Source organism: Sander lucioperca, chromosome 22, assembly GCF_008315115.2.
Source record: "Sander lucioperca isolate FBNREF2018 chromosome 22, SLUC_FBN_1.2, whole genome shotgun sequence".
Lineage (NCBI taxonomy): Eukaryota > Metazoa > Chordata > Actinopteri > Perciformes > Percidae > Sander > Sander lucioperca.
In genome coordinates, this window is record NC_050194.1 from 15,350,788 (window position 1) to 15,378,038 (window position 27,251).

The 27,251-nt window shown below is 41.4% G+C and overlaps 1 protein-coding gene and 1 long non-coding RNA gene across 3 annotated transcripts in view; both read right to left on the bottom strand.

The window, feature by feature from the left end:
* LOC116061147 overlaps positions 1–6,822 on the bottom strand; it is a 10,438-nt gene extending 3,616 nt beyond the window's left edge. The window contains exons 1-2 of the long non-coding RNA XR_004107661.1: positions 6,747–6,822; positions 4,147–4,151 (exon numbers count right to left, since the gene is read on the bottom strand). This is a non-coding gene — a long non-coding RNA (uncharacterized LOC116061147). The remainder of the gene's footprint in view (positions 1–4,146; positions 4,152–6,746) is intronic.
* nrg3b (neuregulin 3b) overlaps positions 1–25,731 on the bottom strand; it is a 206,386-nt gene extending 180,655 nt beyond the window's left edge. For both annotated transcript variants that reach the window (XM_031315071.2, XM_031315070.2), the window contains exon 1: positions 23,281–25,731. In XM_031315071.2, coding sequence (XP_031170931.1) covers positions 23,281–24,124 — 844 coding nt within the window. In that variant the 5' untranslated portion in view covers positions 24,125–25,731. The remainder of the gene's footprint in view (positions 1–23,280) is intronic.
* Positions 25,732–27,251: the final 1,520 nt, after the last annotated feature.

The window sequence follows — 27,251 nt, forward strand, 5'->3', positions numbered from 1 at the left end:
ATATAGACTATTTATTGAATTACCAGAACACATTGCTATGTCATGATATATATTGTTCTCAAGATATGAAATGACAAATATTAGGATAAAAGATTTTGACCACATCGCCCAGCCTTACTAACAAAGAATAGACAGCAATTGTTGGTTGCAAGCTCAAGAGCTATCAGTGCAAATGTACAGATGGACAGACAGATAAGGCCCCCACAAACACAAAAACACACACTCCACTATTTATTTAGATTTGTCTCATGCTGATATACCTCTTCTTGTCACAATGAGTAGACAGAAAAGCTTTGGATGCGGAAATCTACCTCAGCGAAACACATTCATGCTTCAAGCCAGAGAGGAAGACATAAGAAGAGAGCAGGAGAAAGCAAGGCCCAGAGAGGGAGAGAAGAAAGAGCAAGAAAGCAGTAATACGTTTCCATCTGAAATATTAAAGCCTCTGGATTAATCTGTCTTCCCCTCTCCCTGGGGTGCTGGTGAAGGCTCTCTCTGTCCTACAGTTCCCTGGAAAAGGACAGAGGCTGGCTACCTCACCTCCTCCTTCTCTACAGGCCAGCACCGGCTCTCCACCTCTCCTCTCATAATGGCCATTTAAGTGTTTGTGTGGGAGTGGGCTGTATGCTGGAGGTTTTCTGAAATGGCCGCTACAGGCTGCAAGCACTGTCTGGATACATTTGAAAACAAAGAAATGGCTACTTTTCTATATTTTCCCACATATTGAAAACTAAGATTTAAGAAATGATTAGTCGGTTAATCTATTTGTTGACTGACAGAAAATGGACAAACAATTTTTGATGATGGACCAATTTATTCAAGACTTTTCATATTATTTAGAGATAATGGTTAGTTGAGTAATTAATTAGTCGATAGCCATAACGACATTTTTACTATTTTTGACATTTAATGAATTATTAATTGAAAAAATAATGGTTAATGGTAATTACTCTAATTGTTTCATTTCAGGTTAAATAGAAGTATGTAAATACAGTTTCATGATTGAAACATCAAAGTTGTAATAGCAATTTTAAAGGACAATTCCAGCGCAAAATGAACCTAGGGGTTAATAAGACATGGGACCAGTTTTAGCACTAACCGCTAATTAGCTTGTAACGCTAGTAGTCAGAGCACTGGTAAAGTAAAAAGAAATCTCTATTTCTATACCACTAACAAGGCTCAAAATAGCACCACACTTCCACGGTAGCATAATGAGGGTCCCTACATGTAAACCAAAGCATTGAGAACGTTGTACAGACAGTTTACAGACAGTTTATTGTACAGACAGACAGTTTATTAAAAAGATGTTTATGAAGACAGTACAGTTTGCGTATACAGGCAGGCGCCATCTTGGGAAAACAGTCATGACCAGTCGAACCACGAACGCCGTGTTTGAGCTATGTTACTGGTTACTGGTTGCACGGCATTCGTGGTTCGACTGGTCGAGCGATGGGCAGTGGTGGTTAGACGCAAGAAGAAACCACCGCTACCTATCGTGGGCCAATCTCCACGGAGCTCAGCTAGCTTGATGTAAACCTAGCACCTTAATTGGATATATGTCTCTGTAATGAAGTTTTTGCTGCAACAGTTTCGTTGCAATATTGAAAATAAAACAAGACTTTTCATGACGACAAATGTCTTTTTAAACTGATTATGAATGTAAAAACTGGGGTAGATCTAAGAATTTTGTATGACTTGACTTGTGACTTGCTTGACCTATAGCAGGGACTCGACTTAACTTGCTTGATTCTCACCACAGTGACTTGAGACTTGCTTGCGACTTGAAGGTTAAGACTTGAGACTTGCTGGTGACTTGCACATGTGTGACATACTCCCACCTCTGCTAAATAGACACAGTGCAGTGGTCATTTTTTTAACATTCTTCATTATAGACTTTATTTAAAAGCTATGATGAGCCACTGAGCGCTCTCTCGGCTGGATGTTTTGTTAACACCTATTTTAAATGTTCTGCTGGCACTTAATGAAGGTGGTGGCACCCATCTAGCCTTTATCTAGGCCACCAGATCCACAGCTGGACCCATCTGGCCTTGCTATCTGCTCTCTCTGTCTCCCCACACACACACATGCACGTGGGGACACACATGATATCCATCAAGTATACACACACACGCACGCACACACACACACACACACACGCGCACGCACGCACGCACGCACGCACACACACACACACACACACACACCAGCTGTTGTGGATTACCAAAGAACAAGAGCAGGTCTATTTTTTGACTTATGCCCAGTGTTTGATGGACTTGCCCTGGATGTGATCCGTCACAAAAGCACTGGCTTGCTTATTATTACATATAACACTGCATGCTTTGCTTTAGATGTACACTAGTGAGTGCAAATGGATAGAACATGTGTTAAAAGTGAATTGTGTTGAATGACACACAAACTTTAAATTAAACCCACAGGCTTTGGCTGAATGCTTCAAAAAGCATACCATGGTTGTGTTGAGGGATGCTGCTGTTTGTGGTCCAAAATCCAACAACTTAAAACTCTCCCAAACCCTCTGTGAAAAAGGAACCCATGAATAATGCCTTGTGCTTTATTTTCTTATCTGATCAAGCCTTGACGTGGCCACTCAGAGAAATGTGGGTTCCTTTAATCAAGCTGGTTATCATTTCTGAGAAAGAGGAAATCTGTCTGCCCTTACCTTCATCTATCTTAACTTCCCTCCATACATTGATCTTACACACTGACCCTCCAATCCTCCCAATACCCAATCTCATCTTTATCTTCATTATTCTCTGTAATGCCACAGACTTTTTTCTGGCTGGAGTGCCAGACTCATCTTTACTAACCCCACTCCCCCCTCCATCCTCAACCCCACCTGTCCCATACCACCCTTACACTCGGAAGTAGAACAGACAGTTAAGGAGTAACAAAATTCAAAATAGTCACTCGGGTAGCAAGTTGAGGCTTTATAGCTTTAGTTACTATGAAGGGAAGAGGGTGAAACCGATGGACTGAGGCAACCCCACCAATTGCTTTCCCTACAACTGCAATAAAATATTCCATCATATCCCTGAAGCATCCGTGACTCCAGCTGGGATCAAAGAGTATACTTGATGACTGAAAGAGGAGTGCATGCTAGTGCTGACAACGGCAGTGTCTCGTTTGCACCAAAGCCTTCCGTTCCGTCAATTCCGTTCCATTGATAGCAATCATGGAAAATAGATAATAGGGTTTGGTGTTCCCATTACCTCAGAAAGTATAGGTACATAACAGGAGAAGACACACTGGAATATAAAAAGCCATGTCACTCACTTGACAGTGTTCTTTCATGAAATCACAATAATGAGAATTTTTGTTGCTAGTTTTTGTTGGTTATTGGACAAAAATATTAGGTGATAAATCAGGTACTGCAATAAACAGCGTAACGTCACCAATATGTATATACAAGGCTCAATATTAGGGATTCACCGATCCCATACTGTTAGATATCGGTCCGATACGGACTCAAACTGGTATAACACTGGTATCGCATCATTAGTCAGTAGCGGCCGATACCTAAAGTCCAGGTATCAGCATCAAGACTGAAATAGTCAGATCGGTGCATCCCTATACCCAATATGCATAATTTTGCTGCAAAGCTCACTATTAAAAATATCAAAACAAATTCCACATCTCACTCTGGTTGTATTCCTTTCAGGATGTCTATGACAGGTGTTTTATAGGGAGGAGCACTGTTGTTGTGGATGTCCTATCAATGATTCAATGCAGCACATCAGATGGAAGGGGAGAGACCGAGAGAAAGATGTCTCTGCCTGGATCCTGGAGGGAATTTTCAATATATAATTCACTGAGTTGTCTGACGTGTTGGGTGTGAATGTGATAGATGTTCTTTCAGTCTCGTGAAGATTCAGTGCTCTTAAACCTCGGCTCTCTTAGGCCACTTTGAGCATGAACCACACTGCCGAATGTCCTTTTTATAATCTTTTGATCCTTACACTATGCTACTGTATAAATGCTATACACACACACACACACACACACACACACACATACACACACACACACACACAGCACACATCAAACAGGTGTGTCGCACTCACATTTTTACACAGCGATAATTGACAACTGGCTCCTCCATTTAACTTAGAAGCACAGCAGGCTATGTACAGTAACTTTACACTTGCGCAAGCTCAATCAACTCACCATGAGTAATCAAACATCCATGAGTGCCATGAGCAATAAAAACATCTGGTACACTTAAAGCCGAGGCTAAAATAATATTCACTACTGGCAAGCTTTAATACTGACTACACACTGTTCCTATGCTGCCACCACACTATAAAATTTTACTGGAATTATACCTGGTATGATTTCATGTGACAAATAAAATGGATTGATAGATTATATATTCACAATTGTGTTTACTTAAACAGAAAAGCGTGCTTGACGTAGTTCAAATAAAATAAATGTCATTTCTGTCCACTATCTTTTTTGATAACAAGAAACTGTACAAAGCTACACAGTCCAAAGTGTGTGTGTGTGTGTGTGTGTGTGTGTGTGTGTGTGTGTGTGTGTGTGTTTGTGTTAATCGGCAAGCTTGGGCAACAAATCCATAGAACACAGCCATGTAAGATAGCAGATTAGGGGAATATGAAACACACTGTGGAGTGAGTGCTAAGCAAGGGCTTTTGTCTTGTTATCTTCGGGAGTGAGTTGACATTATCCCCATGGATAAGGTTTTACCATGCATGGATTACCGCATGAGACAAGCTGTGTGCGCCCCCAGGAAAATAACATGAGAGGACCGTAGTCAATCCCTGTCTCCATCTCCCTCTCCACTCGGGCTCCCTTTCTCACTATTCATCAATGCTATGATCAGCACACCTGGGGCTTTTGACATTGTGTTTGAAAATAATGGCATCTGCTGGAACTTCACAAGGCTTATTAGGCCACCTTTCTTTCTCTTTCTATTGAATGGAGCACACAAATATTTCAAAAACCCCAAAAATCTGTATTCCTCATATAATTACATTATATTTACACATAGCACCCAACAGTACATGAAAATAATGTGAGTTAAAGTAGGACAATACTAAAACGATGTGCGGAGATATGCACAAGTTAAATGAATACTTAAAAGCCAACTGAAATAAACGTCTTTTAAGCTGTCTAACTGAAGTTGCCTCCCTATTATCCATGGGAATGGTATTCCACAGTTTGGGAGCCGAGTTTAAGAAAGCTCCAATTTTCTTCTACTACTTCTCAACATCTAACAAATCCACAGCGGAGGATCAGACTGATCATGAACTAAACACAAAACAAGACAGGATCTACAGTGTAGGCCAGTCCTCAGCCACTAAGAACTTTAAGTTCAATCAAAAGTACTTTAAAGTTAGGTCCTAATGATACATGGAGCCAATGTTCTTCATAGCCAGTGCTATGTTAAAATAGCTCATCACTCCACTTGCATGATAGGCTCTCTCTTTTTAGTTTTGATCAGAAGACTACAGTAGCAGCAGGATGTTGAATATTCTGCAGACTCTTAATAGACTTTTAAGGGCGGGGAGAAGAGCATGTTACCAAGGCAGCTTTATTAACATAAAATGTCCTCCATGTACGAAAACAATTCATAAAAAAATTATTCAGAAGGACTTTCAACAGAACCACAATTGAAACTTTATTGGTTTTAATCTCAAAGTTCTTAATCCATTTAAAGACAATGTTTCCTAGTATCTTTCTTATAAAAAGGAATGTTTGAAATGGGATAGTTACTTTGGACCTCATTGTCTAGGTTAGCTTTTCTTAGGCGTCTCAACATAAGCAGTTCTGAAAGAGCCCCATTCTGAAGGGATGTGTTTTTACTTTTCAGGACACTATCTGAAACAGTGTTAAAGTCATGCTTAAAACATGTAGTGGGAAGACGACACATGGGGATTTACATTCCATTACAACTGAGAAGAAACAAGTTCCGAGGTAAGAAAAATCCATACATTTCTGCCTTTTGAAGAAGTATAGAGAGTTGTTTTTTAATTATTTGCTCTAAGATTTGTGATTTTATTGTTAGAAAATGTTGCTAATTCCTTCATTTGAGGCACAATATATTACCATTATGTACTGCTTTAATGCTTTACAAAATAACAGATGAATTGGATAATCTATTTGCAATCCCATTTGACATTAACAGTAAGGTGCAAAAAGATGTAAGCGGACATGATTATGTAAGGCACTTGAATTGTCATGTAAAGCAATGACTAAGCATGTACAGCGTTAAGGTTCAGCTTTAAAGGTTCAGTATAATATGGACAACTGAAGGATATCAGAGGCCTACATGAAAAACCATCACAATTGATAATAATAAAAAAGAAATAGTCTTGGTTCCTTATCATAATTTCCTTGGGAAATCTTTGCAGGAAGTCATGACAGTAGGTAATATGGAATGATGAATGATACTTGTATATCTTTTGGTGCACTCCTAAGATAAGAGCTCTTATTGGCTGCTATTCATATTGTCAGCGATGGGAGGTGAACAAAATAAACCCACAGAGGAACTGAAAACAAAGAGATGAGGGTTATTCACCATCTCCTCTATATTTACATAGGTGGGCAAACGCATTTTTGTCTCAGTGCGTGCATTGTCTTAGTCCGGCAGCGCCGCCGCTAGCTTAGCTTAGCATAGTGAATGGAATCCTTTGTTGCCGGTTAGTATGTCGTGAGTAAAAGTGAGCCAACAAAAAAAAAAAAAAAAATTCACAATTCACAACGAGTACAAATAGCAATGCAGATTAAGACTAGACGATTTCCTAGGCAGATATTGATTTGGGACTATACTGGGTGGAAGCACAGACGAAGCACTGCTACTTGGGCGAGAGAGAGAGAGATTTGATTTGATTAGGATCCCCATTAGCTGATGCAGAACATCAGCTACTCTTCCTGGGGTCCACACAAAACATAAACATACTTGACAACAGGTAAGACGTTTTCAGACAAAACAACCAAATGATATAAAAATAAGAATAGTATAACAAACAATATTCTTTCCCGCAAACATAGCTATACATATTCATCTTCATATACTCTTATATATTACACTAAATTCATAAGCACTGAATAACAAAAGTGAAATCTTACAACATATTCCTATACATATAAATATTCCTATACATAAAAGGTACAAAATGTAGTTAAGAAATACGGTTACAGGCGTAGGGCCATTAGATGTTGCTTTACTTGTTTTTTAAAGCTTGCTTTATTGTGTGCTTTAGCAATCTCAGCTGGAAGTGAGTTCCATGCAACCATACCTCGATACATTACTGTACATTGCATTGATTGTGTGATTGAGAGAGAGAGCAAGAGAGAGAGAGCGAGAGAGAGAGAGTGAGAAAAGAGAGAGAGAGCGAGAGAGAGAGAGAGAGAGCGAGAGAGAGAGAGAGAGAGAGAGCGAGAGAGAGAAAGAGAGAGAGAGAGAGAGTTGACCTGCATCTCCACCTCCACCTTCACACTCCAAAACAAGCCTCTCCATCTCACCCAGGGCACCATGGCACATTTCCCATCACCAGGGGTGCCAGCAGGCCACACATTGCAGTGAATCAATCCGACTGCTGCAACCTCCGCACTCCACACTTTCTTGCAGGCTCGACATGTACCCTGATGCTATGTGCGAAGCAGTGCTAGTGAGAAATCATGTTCCACATGCCGCACATACCTCAGTTTCAAGTCGTGACTTCAGTATCTCTCCATGATGCATAAAGCAATGTTTAGATACAGAGAGGTTTGGAGGAATTGATGCAAAGCTGTCTATATGACACTTTACAACTGGAGGCTTATTTTCATGCCAACAGGATCAGTGCACAGTTGAAACTAACAATGTGGTAGACAGTGACTGAGAGTATTTCCATATGAATTATTATTGAGTATCCTTTACAGGGCTCTCCTATTAAAACCCCTCATACAGCTTTTAAAATGTTGCTTTAAAAGGGTATGAGGGCCATAAATATGCTTTTTTTTATAATGGTTAATGAAGGCTTTATGCAGGCACTACAACTGTAATCCCTCCAAAATGGGACCATATATCCAACTGAATTAGGAAGGACTCAAGCTCCATAGCACCTAAATCACACATGGCACTGCAGCTGTGTTGCCACTTGCAGTCCCTTGGACAAAAGAAATTGGCTGTTATTAAATTCATTACATCCCACCAAAACCTGCCAAAGCCACATGTCCCCTAACCCCACCCAACTCCAGCTCCCATCCCTTTCCTTTCCGCGTTATTCGTTTGCAAATTGATAACGGAACTAGAGACCCCGCAGGGTCTGTAATTCAATATTGGGATCTAACAGTCTCAGATCAGATATGATGGACTGTAATCCTCTCTGCACTGCCACAGCCACATGCACTACCATATCTCAGTGTCCCTTCAGCTATCAGCAAGTCACTGCATTCTCTGCACATGAATGAATAAATGAATGAATGAGTGGGTGAATGAATGAATGGTGGTTTCATGTATTAGAAGCAGGCCTACTGTATGCTAAGTACCCAATCCTAACACACAAAATGGCACTGTGGCAGACTTGTGGGTAAGTAGGCATGACAGCATGTGATTAAAATGAGTGAGTTAGTGAGTACTCCCCCAGCACACCCATCACCACCACCACCACTAAACCCAGTCTTTAAAATTGTTCTTTCCTCTCCATTTCTTCCAATTTGAAAAGATGTAAAGAGGGGGAGTCATGTTCAGAGACAATAATGATCTCACTGTTTACTTTCAATTACGATTATTTCTTTCCTTAGGCTAAAAACACCTTTATTTCTCAGAGGAAACATTAGTAACCATTAACTCTGGAGGGGCTTTTTGCCGCATTTATTAAAATAGATGAGTAAAAAAGAAGCCACATGTAAATCCAAATTTTTTTTACTGATTTTGTGTCAAGGGACCTCTAATATTATAAAAAAAAAGGCATATGACTATGACTATAACATATGACTATTGGTGCCTTTGCCTCTGAAAGACAGCCCTGTAGAGGCCAACTAAAATCCTATACCGTGTTTCTGCCATTAGACCACTGAGCATGGGACATCTCAAGCACTTTACAAAAGGGAAGCTTCATCAATTATTCACACATCCGGCAACACACATTCCACATGTTTCTCTTCCCATACATTAATATTTCAGCCCCCCACCCCCAATCTTACCTCTTCTTCTCTCTGTCACCTCCCGGTGGACATTTTGTCTACATAAATCACACAGTGACATTAAGGAGCCCTAAGATGGCCTCAGTCAGTACTTACAGTCGGCAAGCTTCTCCTCCAACAATCTATTTCAGTTCCCTGTGCTGCCTGAGAGTCAAATGTCATTCAAACGCATCGGATAAACTTAAAAAAATATCAATTACAGCAGCAACACAAAGTTTTACTGGTATGCCTGCATATGCATGCCGTACATAGAATGTAATGGACACCTTGTTTGTAATATGAGACAGAAGTAGCTGCATAATGAATCATTTAAGACAACAGGCAAATTAACAATAAAAGAGTTTAGATTATGTGGTTGCTTCTAGCAAGTTAAGATTGTTTTGTTTGTTTATTTTTTGTATCTTTGAGGTCTTCCGGGGACTGTTGTTTACTGAGACACAGGACGGAATGGTCCTATGCCTTTTAGCTCCCCCAACAAGCCCTGTATGCTTTATGTTAGAAAAGGTTGATGTTAGGGCCATGGTTGTGGTAAGGGTCTGCCAATTTAACTGAAGGAGGCTGAATACGTACACAGCCTGAGAGGAAGTGTTGCCGAAGACGCTCGACTCAAGAATCCAATGTCCCTTGTATGAGGGAGGATGGCACGCAACAGCAATCCAAAGCTACAATCTTGGATGTTACACAGTGGACTCCATACTGGACCGCTAAGCCAACAACATGAACCTTGTTGGTAGCAGTTTCACCCTTGTGTGTCCAAACCATTAGCTCATGTTCACCTCACAGTGCTAGCTTGGTTCACTCTAGCATGGCTTCAACAGCATTATGCCTCGTGCTAATGTACGGTAAGTACTGGACACAGAGCAGAGACTACTACAGCACCAGTTCTCTTGTTGCACAATGATTTAAGGCTGCAACTTATTATAATTCTTAATGAATAAATTAATAATTTTATATAAAAACTGGGTTTTCCCTGCCATTATAAGGTTTAGGTGCAGCACCGAGCCGTTCTGGGCAGCACCTAAGCAGAATTAATGTAAAAAAAAAACAACCTTTTCCCAGATTTAATGACTGTCAATGGACTTCTTTAGCAAGTTTTTCCTTTAAGCTTTTTAAGTGCTGTTTCTTTATTATCTGCTCTAGCTTTTCCAACGTTTTAGACACAGATAAGGTGATAAGAATGGCCCGAAATGGTGCAAAAAAGAGATGCAAAACTACCACAAACCAACTACAAAGAGACACCAAATGACCACAGAAACCCAAAACAACCCCAAAGAAAACAAAAATGACCAAAAAGAGACACAACACGACTATCAAAGAGATGCAAAATCCCACAAAGAGACAAAGTCCCACAAAGGGACTCAAAATGTATAGGGAACTTGCATTTATTTTATTGAAAAACTTAACATTTTCCTGAGGAAGGACGCCTAAACCCCCCGCCAAATATGCGCAACTAAGTCTTCCACAAAGCTAGGGAAAAAAAATGCTCAGTATAAGTTCCCAGAGGCCAATGACATAATCAGGATGCTTGTTCTCCGACCAAAACCTGAAAATATTGTATTTACTGTCATGTTACAAATAATACAAGAAAATAAAAACATTCAATCCTCACAGGTGCGAGGGTGAAACCACAGAATGATTCCCAATTGTGCTTGAAAAATTACCGAAAACGATTTATCGACTAAGAAATGATTTGCCGATTATTTTCGTGTTGAGTGACTGATCGATTCAGGTTACTTACTCTTACTTACTTACTTAAAAGTTGGTGTGATAAATCTTTCTTTTTATTATATTTATGTCTAAAACATATCACAGTAATCCAGACACTCACACACCTATGGTGTCATAAAATGTATATATAATGTATAATATAACATAATACACTGATAACCTCCACATATTTACATAGCCTGCTGATTCAGTTCTGTATAGGATACATCACTGAGACGTTGTGGTGACAGGATTGAAGCAAAAGACTTCAACATTCAAATATGGATAATACCTTGAGGGCAATCTGCATAAAAATGGGAGAGATAATAATAGAATGGGTAGAATGGTGGTCTGAGATATGTAATATGTCTGGCCAAGCCTCATTCACTGAACTGTGATGAGTATATGCCTTTACCTTGCAGCTGGATGCTTACTTCTGGAGCATGCTCTCATGGTTTTTGACAGTCTTCGCCCAAATAGATTAATTTTTTTCTTGGGTATCCAACACGCCCTTTTTTCTGTCCTTCTGCTCTCACTCTCTCTCAGCCATCGTTACTCGGGGCTCTCTCCCTCCCTCTTCCTTATTGATTCAGTGAGGTTCAGTGGGTAGAGCACAGCACTAGCAATGGAAAGGGCATGGGCTCAATTCCCACCAAATTTCAAGCATTTGCTGGGCTGTCACTCTAGGATAATTTGTCTGCAGGCTTACCCTACTGAATACACTGATGTATTCTGCTTTGTAATTGGTGCCCATCAGTGTCAAATGTCTCTGCTAGCTAGATGTGAGAGGCCAACACTGCAGGATGCTGTACAGTTTCATTCATTTGCATGTGCTAAGTATATACACACATCTTTTACTGTCTAAAGAATCTCAACTATGGCAGTATTATAAGGATATTTCTTTCTTTTTTCAAAGAAATCTGTCTGAATAATTGGAGGAAAAAAAACAAAGCTCTTTGTTTTGAGATTGTATATGTACATTATTTGCACTATAGAAACACTAATAGAAGTCGGTTGGTTCACAGTGTCAGACGAAATACGTACTGTAGCATGTCTGAAGGCATAGTTTTCTGCTAATGCCTCTTCCAGCAATGCTAATATGAATAATTTCTCTTTGTGGGATTATAACATCCATGCAAGCACTTTATGGATACTGAAATAACTCCCCATTCATTTTAAATTATTAAGCTTCTTTAAAGCCTCTTAAATGAGATTTAGATGTACAGTGGCCACCATAGACAGACAATTTCACATCCGCATGGTAGTCGTGTCAGACAGGTATTTCCTGAGCGAAGAGTCATCATTGTAACTGACAGCCCCTAGTAGCAGCTCCACTGCTATTACTCAGTCTGTTAACATCAAATTGCAGCATTGGGATACTGTATTCTACTGAGGCATACAACAAGCCTGTGCAAGGCATACACTGAGACCGAGAAAAAAACTTTCAAATGTTCTTTAATAGTTCTTTTTGAGCCTAAAATGATAGAAGCTGAAGTACAACAGCTTGCTTTCCAACTAGGAAGATATTTGTAAATAGGTGCAGCTGCACACACACACTGTGCAGAAGCAGCCCTGCTTGGGCCGGCCTCAACGAACAAGCAGAGCGTGTCTCAGGAGAGACAGAGGGGCCTCAGAGGCAGTCTAGCAAATCTGAGCCTGACCTCCCTGGAGAGAGACAGAGAGGCAAACTGGATTTATATCTTTGTTTTTAATCCCCCTTACACGCTCCACTGGTCTTACAGTAGTACTTTGTGCAGGCTTCATGTATAGTCAGGAAAAAACAAAACAAAACAAAAAAACAAGGGCTTGCGTGTCAGGAAAAACATCCATTTCAGGTTTTTTTCTCGGTGACATCAGAGAAAAGGGTCGTCTTTGTTGCTCTCCTGTGTTTTCCTATCTGAAAATAAAAAAATGTGGCACACACATCTGACTGGCTTTTGACTCCATAGCCATAGTTATTCAGATTGAAATGCCATTTCGTTACTGCCCCAGTATTCAGTTTGACATTAGGCTCTTGTTAAGGTGTTTTGTTTTTGGGAGGTCGTTTATTTTGCCCTGACCAATCACTGTCACTATCCATCTGCTCAACGTCATTCTCAGGCTACACAGAATCTACATTAGCGGTGGCTAACAGAAGTCAGCTTTAACATGCTGATCGAAGTCACTTATGTGTAAAGTGATTTTACAGGACAAAGAAGTGATAACATAATGAAGAATTATGTTCACTTTAGAAAACCTTTGCAAATACTTCCAAGATGTAGGACTAACTATAAGTACTGAATCTTCTGCATCCATGTTCTTAATTACCAAAGGAGACAACTGATAAATGAAACCAATCGGGATAACAGCAACAACATTTTTTCATCTTAAAAAAAAAAGAAAATGCCTCCAGTGCACAGCTGTTGTGGTTTAATGGCTATTGTTTTCTGTTGTTGATTTACAGAAGCCCTGATAGCTGTGTCTGGCTCTCACACAGATGACGAAATGAGTCCCACCTATAAAGGCGCTGACTAACTCTGCTGTCCCAGTTGGGGAAACAGCCATTGATTCCATTGAAGAGCAGCACCAGACCTTTGAATTGCTTGACAACAATTTTAATGTGGGTGGTGTCTGGAATCAGGCTAGCGAGATGTGCATGGAATTACAACCACACTTCACTATGGAAGATTTCTCGCAAGCGAGAAGAGAGTGGAATTGGGCCCTGAGCCAAGACAGCGTCCATGGTTTCCCAACAGGCATTCATTGTGCACTGCTCCATTCGCCTGTTATTTCCCTGCTTAGGAGCCAATGGGGCTTGTATGTAGAGAGTGGAGTCTGATACATAATAGTCTCAGATACAGAAAACGACATGTTAGATTCATAGTGAGTATAGGAGAGTATAGGCACACACACATGCTTCATGCTCATCTTTGTGTTCACAAGTGTGCCAGTTTTTCTGCGTCTGCCCATATGCTCATGAATGAGAGCTGAGGAGCTAACGTGTAAAGGAAGATAGAAAGCACAAAAGTAAAGCAAAAATAGATGGAGGAACACAATGACACTGAGAGCGGACACAATAACCGTGGGGAAAGAGGGAGAGTGAGGGAGATAGAGGAGAAAAAAGACAAAGGGACTAGGTAAAATATGTCATTATCCCCAACGGACAGAGCTTGTCTTTTTTCCAGGACACAGAGATTCATTTACATCTTCACCAAACAGCAGGGGCAGTAGCAATGAGTAGAGAGAGAGAGAGAGAGAGTGTGTGTGTGTGTGTGTGTGTGTGTGTGTGTGTGTGTGTGTGTGTGGGGGGGAAATCATGTTACTGCCTCCTATATGCAGTCCAGATTATGTGAAACCCGAGACCGTACAGTATAACTGCATTAGCACATAACTTGACATAAAATATGAGATAACTTAGCTGTGGGTAAAGACAAATGCACCTGGAGCCATGTTTTACAGAGCATTTCATCATCAACTGAGACATTTTCTGTGTATCATTACACTTTAAATACGCTGCATTGCACAACTCTACATACTATTACAGCTTGGCACATCCAAGCTTTAGAAGGAGCTGCACTCCAAAGTTAGCTTCATATAAGGCTGTGTTTTGCCCTTAAGAATACTGTGTTGGTGTTTTGCATCTAATATAGCACATGAATGCTGTACACAAGGGTTATGTGAATGAATATAAACGGCACAGAGGTTGTGTGAATGAAAGTAATATGCAGTAAAGAGAATGCTTCAATATTTTTACCCCATAGAAACAATGTCAACACGAGGAACAGGGAAGAATAACAAAGTAACAATAAGCCATTCAACACAAAGTGTAGCCTTGGGAGAATAACAGTGGCAGTGGTTGGGCTCCATACTGAACACTATTAAATTCTAGCTATATTCCCTAAAGTGTATTGTTGTTTGATCCTGTATGAATTCAATCATTCAGGAAAACTGGAAGTGATAAAATGATGGTTTATGAACATATGAACTATATAAATCAATGGATTTACAGCTGTGGTTTGGCACAAGGATAGCTGTCCTGCAAAAATGTAACAATGAGACCTCTACAAACAGGCTAATACAGCAACTTTAACAGGTCAATTCAATCAGTAATGCCTTTTCTTAACATGTTGAAACCCATGCTTCTTCTGTGGTATCAAACGCATTTCTTCAAATGTACAAGTAACAGTCTTCAATCTTTTAAAGAAACCTGCTGACTATACAAGAAGTCTACTATGTGATAGGAAAGAAGTAACTTCCTTACCTGATTTCTGCCACAGATGTCTACACTTACCTAAAGTATTATTAGGAACACCTGTTGAATTTCTCGTTAATGCAATTATTTAATCAACCAATCACATGGCAGCTGCTTCAATGCATTTAGGGGTGTGGTCCTGGTCAAGACAATCTCCTGAACTCCAAACTGAATGTCAGAATGGGAAAGAAAGGTGATCTAAGCAACTTTGAGCGTGGCATGGTTGTTGGTGCCAGACGGGCTGGTCTGAGTATTTCACAATCTGCTCAGTTACTGGGATTTTCACGCACAACCATTTCTAGGGTTTACAAAGAATGGTCTGAAAAAGGAAAAACATCCTGTATGCTGCAGTCCTGGGGGGCGAAAATGCCTTGTTGATGCTAGAGGTCAGAGGAGAATGGGCCGAGTGATTCAAGCTGATAGAAGATCAACTTTCACTCAAATAACCACTCGTTACAACCGAGGTATGCAGCCAAGCATTTGTGAAGCCACAACACGCACAACCGTGAGGCGGATGGGCTACACCAGCAGAAGACCCCACCGGGTACCACTCATCTCCACTAAAAATAGGAAAATGAGGCTACAATTTGCACGAGTTCACCTAAATTGGACAGTTGAAGACTGGAAAAATGTTACCTGGTCTGATGAGTCTCGATTTCTGTTGAGAATGAGAACATGGATCCGTCATGCCTTGTTACCACTGGGCAGGCTGGTGGTGGTGTAATGGTGTGGGGGATGCTATCCTATAAATATGGGCCAACATTTCTAAAGAATGCTTCCAGCACCTTGTTGAATCAATGCCACAAAGAATAAAGGCAGTTCCGAAGGCGAAAGGGGGTCAAACACGGTATTAGTATAGTGTTCCTAATAATCCTTTAAGTGAGTGGTATATACACATAGAACAATCAGCCTACAGTCATCAATGACCTGCAGCAAGGAGGGATTTCAATAAAACATTAATATTAGTGAAATGTCAACTGAAACAAACTGTCAGCACCATACCATATATGAATGAGTTGCTTTTCACACTTGACATGCCCTACAAAAAGAGCAAATGTTTCCATTAGAGGTGTGAATCTTCAATGATCTCCCGATTCGATTACGATTATCATGTCAGCGATTCGATTCGATATCTCGATGCATCACGATGCATCAAATACATTTTTCTATTAAAGCCATATAGGATATTTAATTCATAGCTTTTCAAGCTTCAAAAACAAAACATTCTGCAGTGCTCTAATACTAAATAAATTGGATACATAAAACTACAGCACTGAGCACATGGCACTTCCTGAATGTGCAAAACATAACAGAATATGTAAACAGAAAGGTTGTTAGGTAAGGTGACCAGATTTCTGAGACAAAATCCGGGGACATTTTCAGCTCAGAAGCGTAAATACCTCCAAAACAGGTAATTTTTTATCTTTATAAACTTAAAACGGGTCACTGCCCCAGGGGCGTCACTAGACCTAGAGCTGCACTGGGGCACAAGCTCCGCTAGGGGGGGTCCATGGGCATGCTCCCCTGTAAGAAAATTTTGTGTATTTTAACGTTTAAATGCATCAATCTGGTGCACTAACCATGCACACACAGGTGGAATAGTTTTTTTTATTAATGTCACTAGGAAGCATACCAGTAGAAATATATATTCATATTTGTAAGTGGGATATATACAGTGAGGAAAATAAGTATTTGAACACCCTGCTATTTTGCAAGTTCTCCCACTTAGAAATCATGGAGGGGTCTGAAATTGTCATCGTAGGTGCATGTCCACTGTGAGAGACATAATCACAGAAATCACAATATATGATTTTTTAACTATTTATTTGTATGATACAGCTGCAAATAAGTATTTGAACACCTGAGAAAATCAATGTTAATATTTGGTACAGTAGCCTTTGTTTGCAATTACAGAGGTCAAACATTTCCTGTAGTTTTTCACCAGGTTTGCACACACTGCAGGAGGGATTTTGGCCCACTCCTCCACACAGATCTTCTCTAGATCAGTCAGGTTTCTGGGCTGTCGCTGAGAAACACGGAGTTTGAGCTCCCTCCAAAGATTCTCTATTGGGTTTAGGTCTGGAGACTGGCTAGGCCACGCCAGAACCTTGATATGCTTCTTACAGAGCCACTCCTTGGTTATCCTGGCTGTGTGCTTCGGGTCATTGTCATGTTGGAAGACCCAGCCTCGACCCATCTTCAATGCTCTAACTGAGGGAAGGAAGTTGTTCCCCAAAATCTCGCAATACATGGCCCCGGTCATCCTCTCCTTAATACAGTGCAGTCGCCCTGTCCCATGTGCAGAAAAACACCCCCAAAGCATGATGCTACCACCTCCATGCTTCACAGTAGGGATGGTGTTCTTGGGATGGTACTCATCATTCTTCTTCCTCCAAACACGGTTAGTGGAATTATGACCAAAAAGTTCTATTTTGGTCTCATCTGACCACATGACTTTCTCCCATGACTCCTCTGGATCATCCAAATGGTCATTGGCAAACAAAAAAAAGACGGGCCTTGACATGTGCTGGTTTAAGCAGGGGAACCTTCCGTGCCATGCATGATTTCAAACCATGACGTCTTAGTGTATTACCAACAGTAACCTTGGAAACGGTGGTCCCAGCTCTTTTCAGGTCATTGACCAGCTCCTCCCGTGTAGTTCTGGGCTGATTTCTCACCTTTCTTAGGATCATTGAGACCCCACGAGGTGAGATCTTGCATGGAGCCCCAGTCCGAGGGAGATTGACAGTCATGTTTAGCTTCTTCCATTTTCTAATGATTGCTCCAACAGTGGACCTTTTTTCACCAAGCTGCTTGGCAATTTCCCCGTAGCCCTTTACAGCCTTGTGGAGGTGTACAATTTTGTCTCTAGTGTCTTTGGACAGCTCTTTGGTCTTGGCCATGTTAGTAGTTGGATTCTTACTGATTGTATGGGGTGGACAGGTGTCTTTATGCAGCTAACGACCTCAAACAGGGGCATCTAATTTAGGATAATAAATGGAGTGGAGGTGGACATTTTAAAAGGCAGACTAACAGGTCTTTGAGGGTCAGAATTCTAGCTGATAGACAGGTGTTCAAATACTTATTTGCAGCTGTATCATACAAATAAATAGTTAAAAAATCATATATTGTGATTTCTGGATTTTTTTTTTTAGATTATGTCTCTCACAGTGGACATGCACCTACGATGACAATTTCAGACCCCTCCATGATTTCTAAGTGGGAGAACTTGCAAAATAGCAGGGTGTTCAAATACTTATTTTCCTCACTGTATATAAGTAAGTGGGATTGTCTGGAATCTGGCAATATAATAACCATTATGGTGGAATACACTGGCTAAGCAATTTACAAAAAATATCTGTGCTGACATAAATAGTTAACATAAGAATACAATATAAAGTTGTAGACCATGTAGAAATTTTGTTGCAATTTCAAAACCAGATTACTCCGGGACCGCTTGTTGTACTGATGCATGTGTTGAGTGAAGAGTTTGTGAGATATTTCACAGAGTAATGGGTGTGCAGAGATTTATGCAGAATGCAAATATGATAACATTTCATGTAAGTAAATTTCTTGCAATTTGTCACAGCAATGGGGTTAACACTTTTGCATGCGCCATATCCATGTCACATTCTCATAGGGGCTGAGCCCCCCTAAAGGTCTGATCCTAGAATCGCCCCTGCTGCTACTTCATACTTGTACTCCACTACACCTCAGAGGGAAATGTTGTAATGTTTACTGCACTACATTTATCTGACAGCTTTTGCTATATTGCTTCAGGCTGGGCTTGTTTCTGCAACAGCTCATTGAGTATCGGATACAATTAAAACTATTGAGGAAATATTTTCCTTTGACATTGATCCAGTATTAACAAGATCACTGCAGTCGGCAACGGCGAAACAAGCTACAATGTAAGTTACTTGTACAGCTTGTTTTTACGTTCATAAAAGTGCTTGTTTTGCCACTGACAGGTTCAGATTAATATTCTAAGTGTCTGACAACATTATGGAAAGTATTTCTAAGGAGGTCGACCTTTCTGTTAAAGAGTAAGATCCTTTTTTTAAAACATAAAAAGTCCGCGAAATTGCGTTCGCTAAACCCACCAGACTCCATGTAAATAAACAGTAATTTTAGCATCGTAAAATGGGCATTCTAGAACATCTCTGAGCTCTGAGCAGTGCTTGCTCTGGCTGTCTTGAGCCTGTGCGTGTAGGGTGCACGACTATTTCATTCCAATTTCGGGTCTGTCTTTAGTCACAGTGAAAACCGGGGACATTTCCGGGGACAGCTCCAGCTGGGGACAGGTCACCGAAACCGGGGACTGTCCCCGGAAACCGGGGACCTCTGGTCACCCTATTCTTAGGCCTACATTAAATTGTAAACAGAAATAATTGTTTATGGACTGGCCGATTATCGATGCAGCATCGTCCATGTCCACGATTCGATGCATCGATTATTTGATTAATTTCAACTAGGGCTGTCAGCATTAACACGTTAATCGCGATGCGATTAAGGGTCGAGCATAATGCGTTATTTTTTTTTAATCGTATTAATCGCATGCTGCCATTTATTAATTTATTTTCACTTCACTCGGCTTTGCGTCGTGCCTAACAGGCTACTATTTTGCCGTACTTCATCGTAACACATCCTGCTGCTGCAGGAATAGCAACGCGGATTTCGGTGCCTCATTCTGGTGCCACTGATATGCCTGCACTTCTCTCTGATGCTCTCATGCTGCACGTGACGCTAGTTAACACTATACTCGACAGCAGCTAACGTTAGCCTACCGCTAGCTAGTAGCTGGATTAAACACGGTTACAATGCTGACAGCTAACGCTAAACGGTGTAAAGTGTGACTGTATTTCACTGTAGAGGATTCCGACACCAGGATGTAACAACCTGCAGCTGCTGTTGGAAAAACACAGACGGTGCGTTCATTGAAACTGGTAATTTACAGCCTTGTGGTGCATTCAAAGTTGTTGTTAAATGCCCTTTTCCCATCTGGTGGTTGTTTTTGTCATTCAACAGCTATTTACTAGTGAAATAAGTTATTGTTATAGTGATTACATTATTATTAAACATTTAATTTTGACGATATGGCCTTAGCAATAAACAAGCCATTCTTTAATGTCGCCAACTGTTTAGTACCCTTCTTTTTTTTAACTTTCTTAAAAAGTATCGGTTCAGGCACCGTTAAGGCACCGGTACCGTTTTAAAAGTACCGCTTTAGCACCGGTATCCAAACCAAACAATACCCAACCCTAATATTGACTCTAGATTCAAATGTGTGAATAGATTAAATATATAATAAACAAATACAAATCTTAAAATCAAGTTCATAAAGTCATTTTCTTTGTATTCATTTGATTCCCAATCAAGATACACTGGTAAGAATTGCTTTCCATTGTTAATATGTACTTAAAAACAGTTCTGAAATGCAAAATAATAGAATTTTAATCATTTGATAAAACATGCGATTAATCGCGATTAACTATAGAAATTCAGTGATTAATCGCGATTAAGAAGATTTAATCGTTTGACAGCCCTAATTTCAACACCTCTAGTTTCCATTAAGTTTTATGTTACAAAAGAAATCCCTTTCAGAATTTGTACATGCTATAAGAGGGCATCTTTTATGGATTCTTAACAATAGCTGTAAGACTGCCATAACTTTCTGGTGAGGTACCTAGCTATTAAAATTACTCATTGCTTTGAAGATAATACTGGTCTTTTGTAAGTAGCAGACAGATGCAAAACCACTGGATCTAATTCTACAAATATCACTTAGGTAGAAAGGCTTTTTATTACTGACACTAACGTCATCAATTATTACCATACCAATGCTTGCCAAAGAGCTTTAACAATGCTTGCTGCCATGGGTGATTTTTGGCAAACAAGAAAGGGGCTAAGAGTTTTGAACTATTATTAGTTTTTTTTCTATAATCTAGGTTTAAAAGATTTGAAGAAAGGCTTGCATTTTTTAAGATATGGTCTACATTTGGTAACATAACGTTTACTAAAATAGTGGCAATTGATTTTCCCATTGATCTTTAAACAGTGAGGATAGCAGGATTTTTTTTTAGTGCCTATAGAGTGCCACCTGTTGCCTGATAGATACAGTATTTAATAAACGCAGAGATAAAGATTCCACAAGTGGGCTGAAATGTCACTCTGCATGATGTCAACATATAGGCCTGAGACTTATGAACATCAGCATCCAGTGAAAATGACTCGTATATGTGAAAGCTTAAATTAACTAAGGGCAGCTTTACTAAACATGTTTAAGCTTTTGAAGGCAGTGCCCTTTTATAGTATACAGTACAACAGATGTGTCCTGACGTTCGCACAAGGGGGCTGCCCAGTTTGGCAGCTTTTAGCTGTTTGGCAACGTTTTGTCGAGTGACGTAATTGACTCTGGAGCAGTGGATTATGCTGCGGAAGTCTGAGGACTGTCTATTGGTATCTCTATGCTTTTGTCACCAATGGAATTTATTGTTGCTGGTTGAATTCAAGCTGACCACAGCCAATGTTCTCCCACAACTGGCAAAACTACAAAGTCTAAGCTATTTTCTCCAAAGCTGTTTAACTGAAAACAGAGAACGTATTGCTATATTATCCAATTTCCAACCAGCTATGCTGAAAATATTTCTGCCCTGAAGTAAAGGAGAAAATTATGTCACTTGATCACTGTTTGCCTGTGGAATCAATGCCACTGACGCTTTCCAACTGATAAACGAGAGGATACTATGTAGTCAACCGGAACTGCTGTCCAAACATATGATCCACAACAGAAATGCAGCGAAATGAAGGTTTCAGTTTTCAATTTTTTTTTCATTCCTTCTAGAGCACTTTGCTGGAAAAAACAAGCAACTAAAAATAGATAATCATAAGCCAAAAGTTGGTTTTAAATCAAAGTTGCCAATTAATGTCCCAACAGAATGTCTTAGAAAATAGAGCTCCTGGAGTTTGAGAATAAAAATTGTATGTAGTCATACACAGTCAGTGTCATGATTACACTCGCATCCTGCCCCACCCACGTCTGAAAAAAATGCCTTGTTATGTTAAAAACATGTCCCCTGTGGAATGAATAATCAGAAATCCTTCCTTCTTTACACAATGCTAAATACGCAAAAATATCACAGCTCCTCTGCTTTATACCCTCTATCTCCCTCAAGCATTTCCCTCACTTAGCCCACTCCATCTGCCAGCTCTCTCTACTCACAGCTCCCACTCTTCATCCCTTGCTTTGTTATGCTTCCTGCATTCTCTTCCTTCCTTCACTATCCTCTTCTACTTTGATGTTTTGAGGTTTGAAGTATTTCTTCTCTTTTTCTCCATTTCCTAGCCCATCTATATCCACTTGTCCTTTGCAACCTTATTATCATCCCTACATCCATCTACTATCCCTTCTGAGGCTTCTCTTTCTCTCTCTCTCTCTCTCTCTCTCTCTCTCTCTCTCTCTCTCTCTCTCTCTCTCTCATTGTATCCCTGCAGAGTGAAAGCAGTACCTGCGACACCCAGTATTCTCTCATCTAAATGAGATGTGTGGCCTTGCTATATCTGATTCTTCTAGACAGGAGGTGAGAGCTAACCTTTCTCCCACTTCGACACCTCACCAGCTCCTGTTATTTGTTTTCATAACACAAATATGCTGTCCTTGGTCACAGCACACATCACAAAGCTTTAAGATCCCAACTCAAGCAGACAAAAAAAAAAAAAAAGAATTCTACAAGATGGAGCCCTGCCTTTAATGGCACTTAAACCAGTGTGTGGGAGAAAAAAAACTCCTCCGGAGGTAAGATTCATATCGGATTACAGAAATGCACAAGTGAAAGATAAAGACGAGAGGGGTGAAAATACTGAGAATATCCCCTGATATCTGTCTGTGCTAATGAATACGATTAATGTTAAGCTGCTGGAGTATCCACTTCCCATGTGGATATAAAGGGAAATAATTTATATTCTCAGACCATGAGTCATATCAAAGCATTTCAGATAAAAGAGTTTTTTTACCCAGGCATACAGTTATATGTGATAACTGGCAGCTATGACATTATTACTACTGTAAAGACCCCGAAAAGAGCTCTTGTGAAACACTCATCTCAAGTTCTACACATAACCTCACACAACAGCACTCCCTCACACATCTCCATGAACCCAAAAAGTGAACTTACGTGTTCGGAAGCGGTGGTGTGGGCGTGTGGCAGGGCCCTTGCCTGGGCGCCCGTGATTCCAGCGTGACGTGGGCTTGACCGGGGCTGCCGGCTGCGAGGTGGTCGGCTGCGCCTTGGCGGTGGTCTTCACAGTAGCTGTAGTTGTGGTGGATGCTGTAGTGGTGACGGTGGCAGAGGTCTGCCCTGGCTTTGAGTTGACGGCTCCGTTACGTCCATTACCAGTGCTGCTTCCTTTTCTGACAGTGCTGCGAGGGGTGACCTCCTTACCACTGGGTGGTGGGGGGAGTCGGGTGGCGCGAGTGGTGGAGGTTGTAACCACAGTCCCACTAATGCGGGTGCCAACACGGTTGTGAAGGTGTGGGGCGCGGTTGCCATCTCCATTGGCAGTGCTGCCATTGGCTGAGTGGTTTGCCGGCGGCGCTGATCGAGTTCTTGGCGCTGGGGCCGTACCATCCGCAGCTAGCGGCGTGGTAGTCGACACCATAGCTGTGGTAGAGGCAGCTGAAGTAGTGGTGGCTGTGGAAATGTCGGGCCCCTTGGGCATGGTGCTGGGTTTGGAGAGAAATATAGGGTCCTGTCCAATGCTACCTTTGGGATCCACCAGATCAGTGGGGACATAGTCTTGGACAGATCCCACAACAATCCATTTCAGCAGCATGAGACTGAGTCCCAGTCCAACAAAACCCATTACCAGGGGCACGGCACAAAGCCAGGTCTGCTGGCGAGGCCACACAGCACATGGGCCACAGCGGAGAGGGCCCTGGGCTCTGGGAGATGCCTGTTCAGCCCCTGGCTCCTCCAGCGTCATGGCTGCTAGACTGCTTGCACCAGAACGCTCACTCATCCTGCTGGAGCTTTTCGTCTCTGTTCAGGAGGTCAAACAGGCGGCCAAATGATACGAGGGCATATACGTACGAGGAAGGGGATGTGGTGCAGAAGAAATACTGGGCATCTTAAGTATGTACCCACACAATACCTAGCCTATATATCTACATGCACAAACATTAAACATTAACTAATACACAAGCACCCACAAGCATGAACAGATACAATCACTCACAGTCACGTACTACTAATTAAAAGCTGGCACAGCACTCAAATGCATACACAAGCAATATAACCTACACTCCCTCTGGCGGACAACAAACCAAAATCACACACACACACACACACACACACACACACACAAATATGCACCAGAATATACACACTTCCACACACCAGCACACAGGTTATGGACAGGTGAGCGAGGGGGCGCCTCACTGTAGTTCAGCGCTAACGAAGCGATGATAAATCCCAGGATGCTTCACTCCCTTGTTAAAAAAAGCCGACGTAAAAAGAACGGAAAGGGATATCGATCCGCTTCAGACTGGAGCTGTAAATCCATGTGCATGTGTGCGTGCGTAGATCAACAACCCAGGCTACGGCAGCACCACTCTCCACTCTCAATTGATTGATTATCGGCCGCATAAGGTCCTTCAAATACAAACCAATTATTGGTTATTTATTCCTTTATTCTCTTAGGTTTCATTTCAGTTCTTTTTACCTTTTATACACACGTTAGAGCGCTTCCTTTTACTATTGCAGGAGTCTTTCTCGGCTACTTCAAGTTTGCCTCTAATAGCCCTCAGTTCGCCGTGTCCGGCCACCCTTTCGGTCGCTCCAGCTGTCGGTAATCCAGTGGGGAGAGAGCCGGTAAAATACACCGAAACTGAAACGAGGCAGGGCAGAAGGGATCTGATGTGATCTGCCAATGAGATTGGGTGGTGGTGGTGGTGTCCGGGGTAGCGGGCTAAATCCAACTGATCCGGGTCCAATCCCTACGCCGGCCACACCGCTCTGATCTTCCCGGAGTGACAGCCGTGTGCCTCCAGAGCTGTCTGTCTGCGATGATAGATCCGGAATTGGTGGAGGAGAAAAAGAAGTCTCTAAGATTCGTTTACCTTCGCTGCATTCCCACAGTGGTGCAAGCAGCAGAAAGGGAGATGGAGACAAGAGAGAGGATGGATGGAGGGAGGGAGGGAGGGGGCTGCTGCTCTGAAAAAATGATGCGGCGGCTGTATTGGAGGCTGCAGACTATGGAGAGACTGAGAGGACGGAGGGAGGGAGGCGGGGTGGGGGGTTTGCTCAATCCGCGGTGAGTGATGTGGGTTTCACGGCTCCTATCCCATCCGGCGCTCTCCTCCGGCTCACCGCCGTCCTCAATAGTCCAAAGAGACGACTAGTGACTGTCCCATCTCTCCCTCCAGACTCCACGGGTGTAGGTGTGCGCTGACTCCCTTATCAGCAAAAAGAAAGAAAGAAAGAAAGCGAGAAAGGAAACATTCTGGTGGGTAGAAGGAGGTAGGTAGTGGGAAAACAAGAGAGAGGCAGCATAAATGCGTGTTGGCTAAGCTCTGCAGCAGATGCAGATATGAGGCAGAGGGAGGAGGCGGCAGCAACAGCAGCAGCGCACGCCCCGCACACACACACACACACACGGCGTGGAGAGGAGAGGCACTGCCATAGACACACCCCAGGGAGCGGTGAGATGGAGGGAGGGAGGGAGAGGAGGAGGAGGAGGGAGGCGCCACCCCGATGTCTTCCACCAGTGGCACACATGAGCAAACAAACCAAACACCTGGCTCATAATTTATGGGTGAGTTAGAGCACTGCTTCAACTTGATACTTCTGTGGGCAGTAGATGAATCCTTTATCTTACAGATCACAAGGGATAGTAGTGCTTTGGGCACACTGCCAACCAGGTTTTACAGGCAGTACGACTTACTGATGTCAGAATATGAGTGAAAAACACACTCACAAGGCTCCTTTAATTAGCCAGATTTGGCATTTGGTTTGTAGGCCTATTAATAAAAAGCCTGTGACACAGCAACCATGTATGGATAGGGCATTGAAGGAAAGCTATAGGAGCAATGCAATTAACAGCAATGTACTAGCACATAAGAAATAAGTGGAGTCAGGTTAAAACCACATTTGAGAATGTATAGGCCTACTCATCACATAGATTTTGAAGTGTCCAAAAGAAGATTCGATTCAATACTAGGGGTGTCCAATATTTTCTATATTCATGCAATATGGCTAGCAAACAGCAACAAAAATGCAATAGTTGTAACTTGTAACATCAATTTCCTACTTGCAGTCCATTTTTGCACACACATTGTCATCACAGAAGACAGATCAATGCGATTACATTATTAAACTGTGGCTTCCCAGTTTTCCTTGATTAAGTTCTAATCAGAAAATAAGCTATTTTTTACACAAGTTGCGGTTGTTAAAGGGCTAATAAGACATTTAGAGGTCTCTAGTGTCTCAAAATTTCAAAGTGGCACTGAATGCAGCTTCTTTTGTTGGGAGAAAAGAAGACCCAGAGGGTGACGAATACAGAGGTACTCTGTGGTTTCTTATTCATTTTTGCTTCAGGGTTGTGACATTATTTAAAGCTGCCATCTGCTTTTTTAGTACATGATTGACTGTGTTTAACAATCCAACTGGAGTAATCGACAAGTTCAAGAATTTAATTTTACCCTTGTAAATGTGGGTGTATATATACATACTGTAATAATAATCCTTAAAAACTGGTGTGTGGTTTGTGTGTGCCTCTGTGTGAGGATGAAAGAAAGTGGAGGAGAGTGAGGAAGAAAGAGGGAGGTGAGATAGGTAGGAGAGAGTAAAATGAGGAAGATGTCTCCTGCTTTTTTGCACAACTTATATAAGCATCTGCAATACAAAGTTCATGATCCAAAACCTTGCAATTACTTTAACAAAAGCCCAAACTACATCATCCATTACTGTCTAAACTGTGTATGGCTCATGGCAACGAATTAGATCCATTTCAAACTCCTCACATTCCCCAAATGACTAAAATTATGCCATTTTGAATGCATTGTTTTTACAATAACAATTCGCACCACCCTGAGGTTGGTTTCTCAATTGATTTTCATAAATAATAGAAAATGACTGACACAATTGCA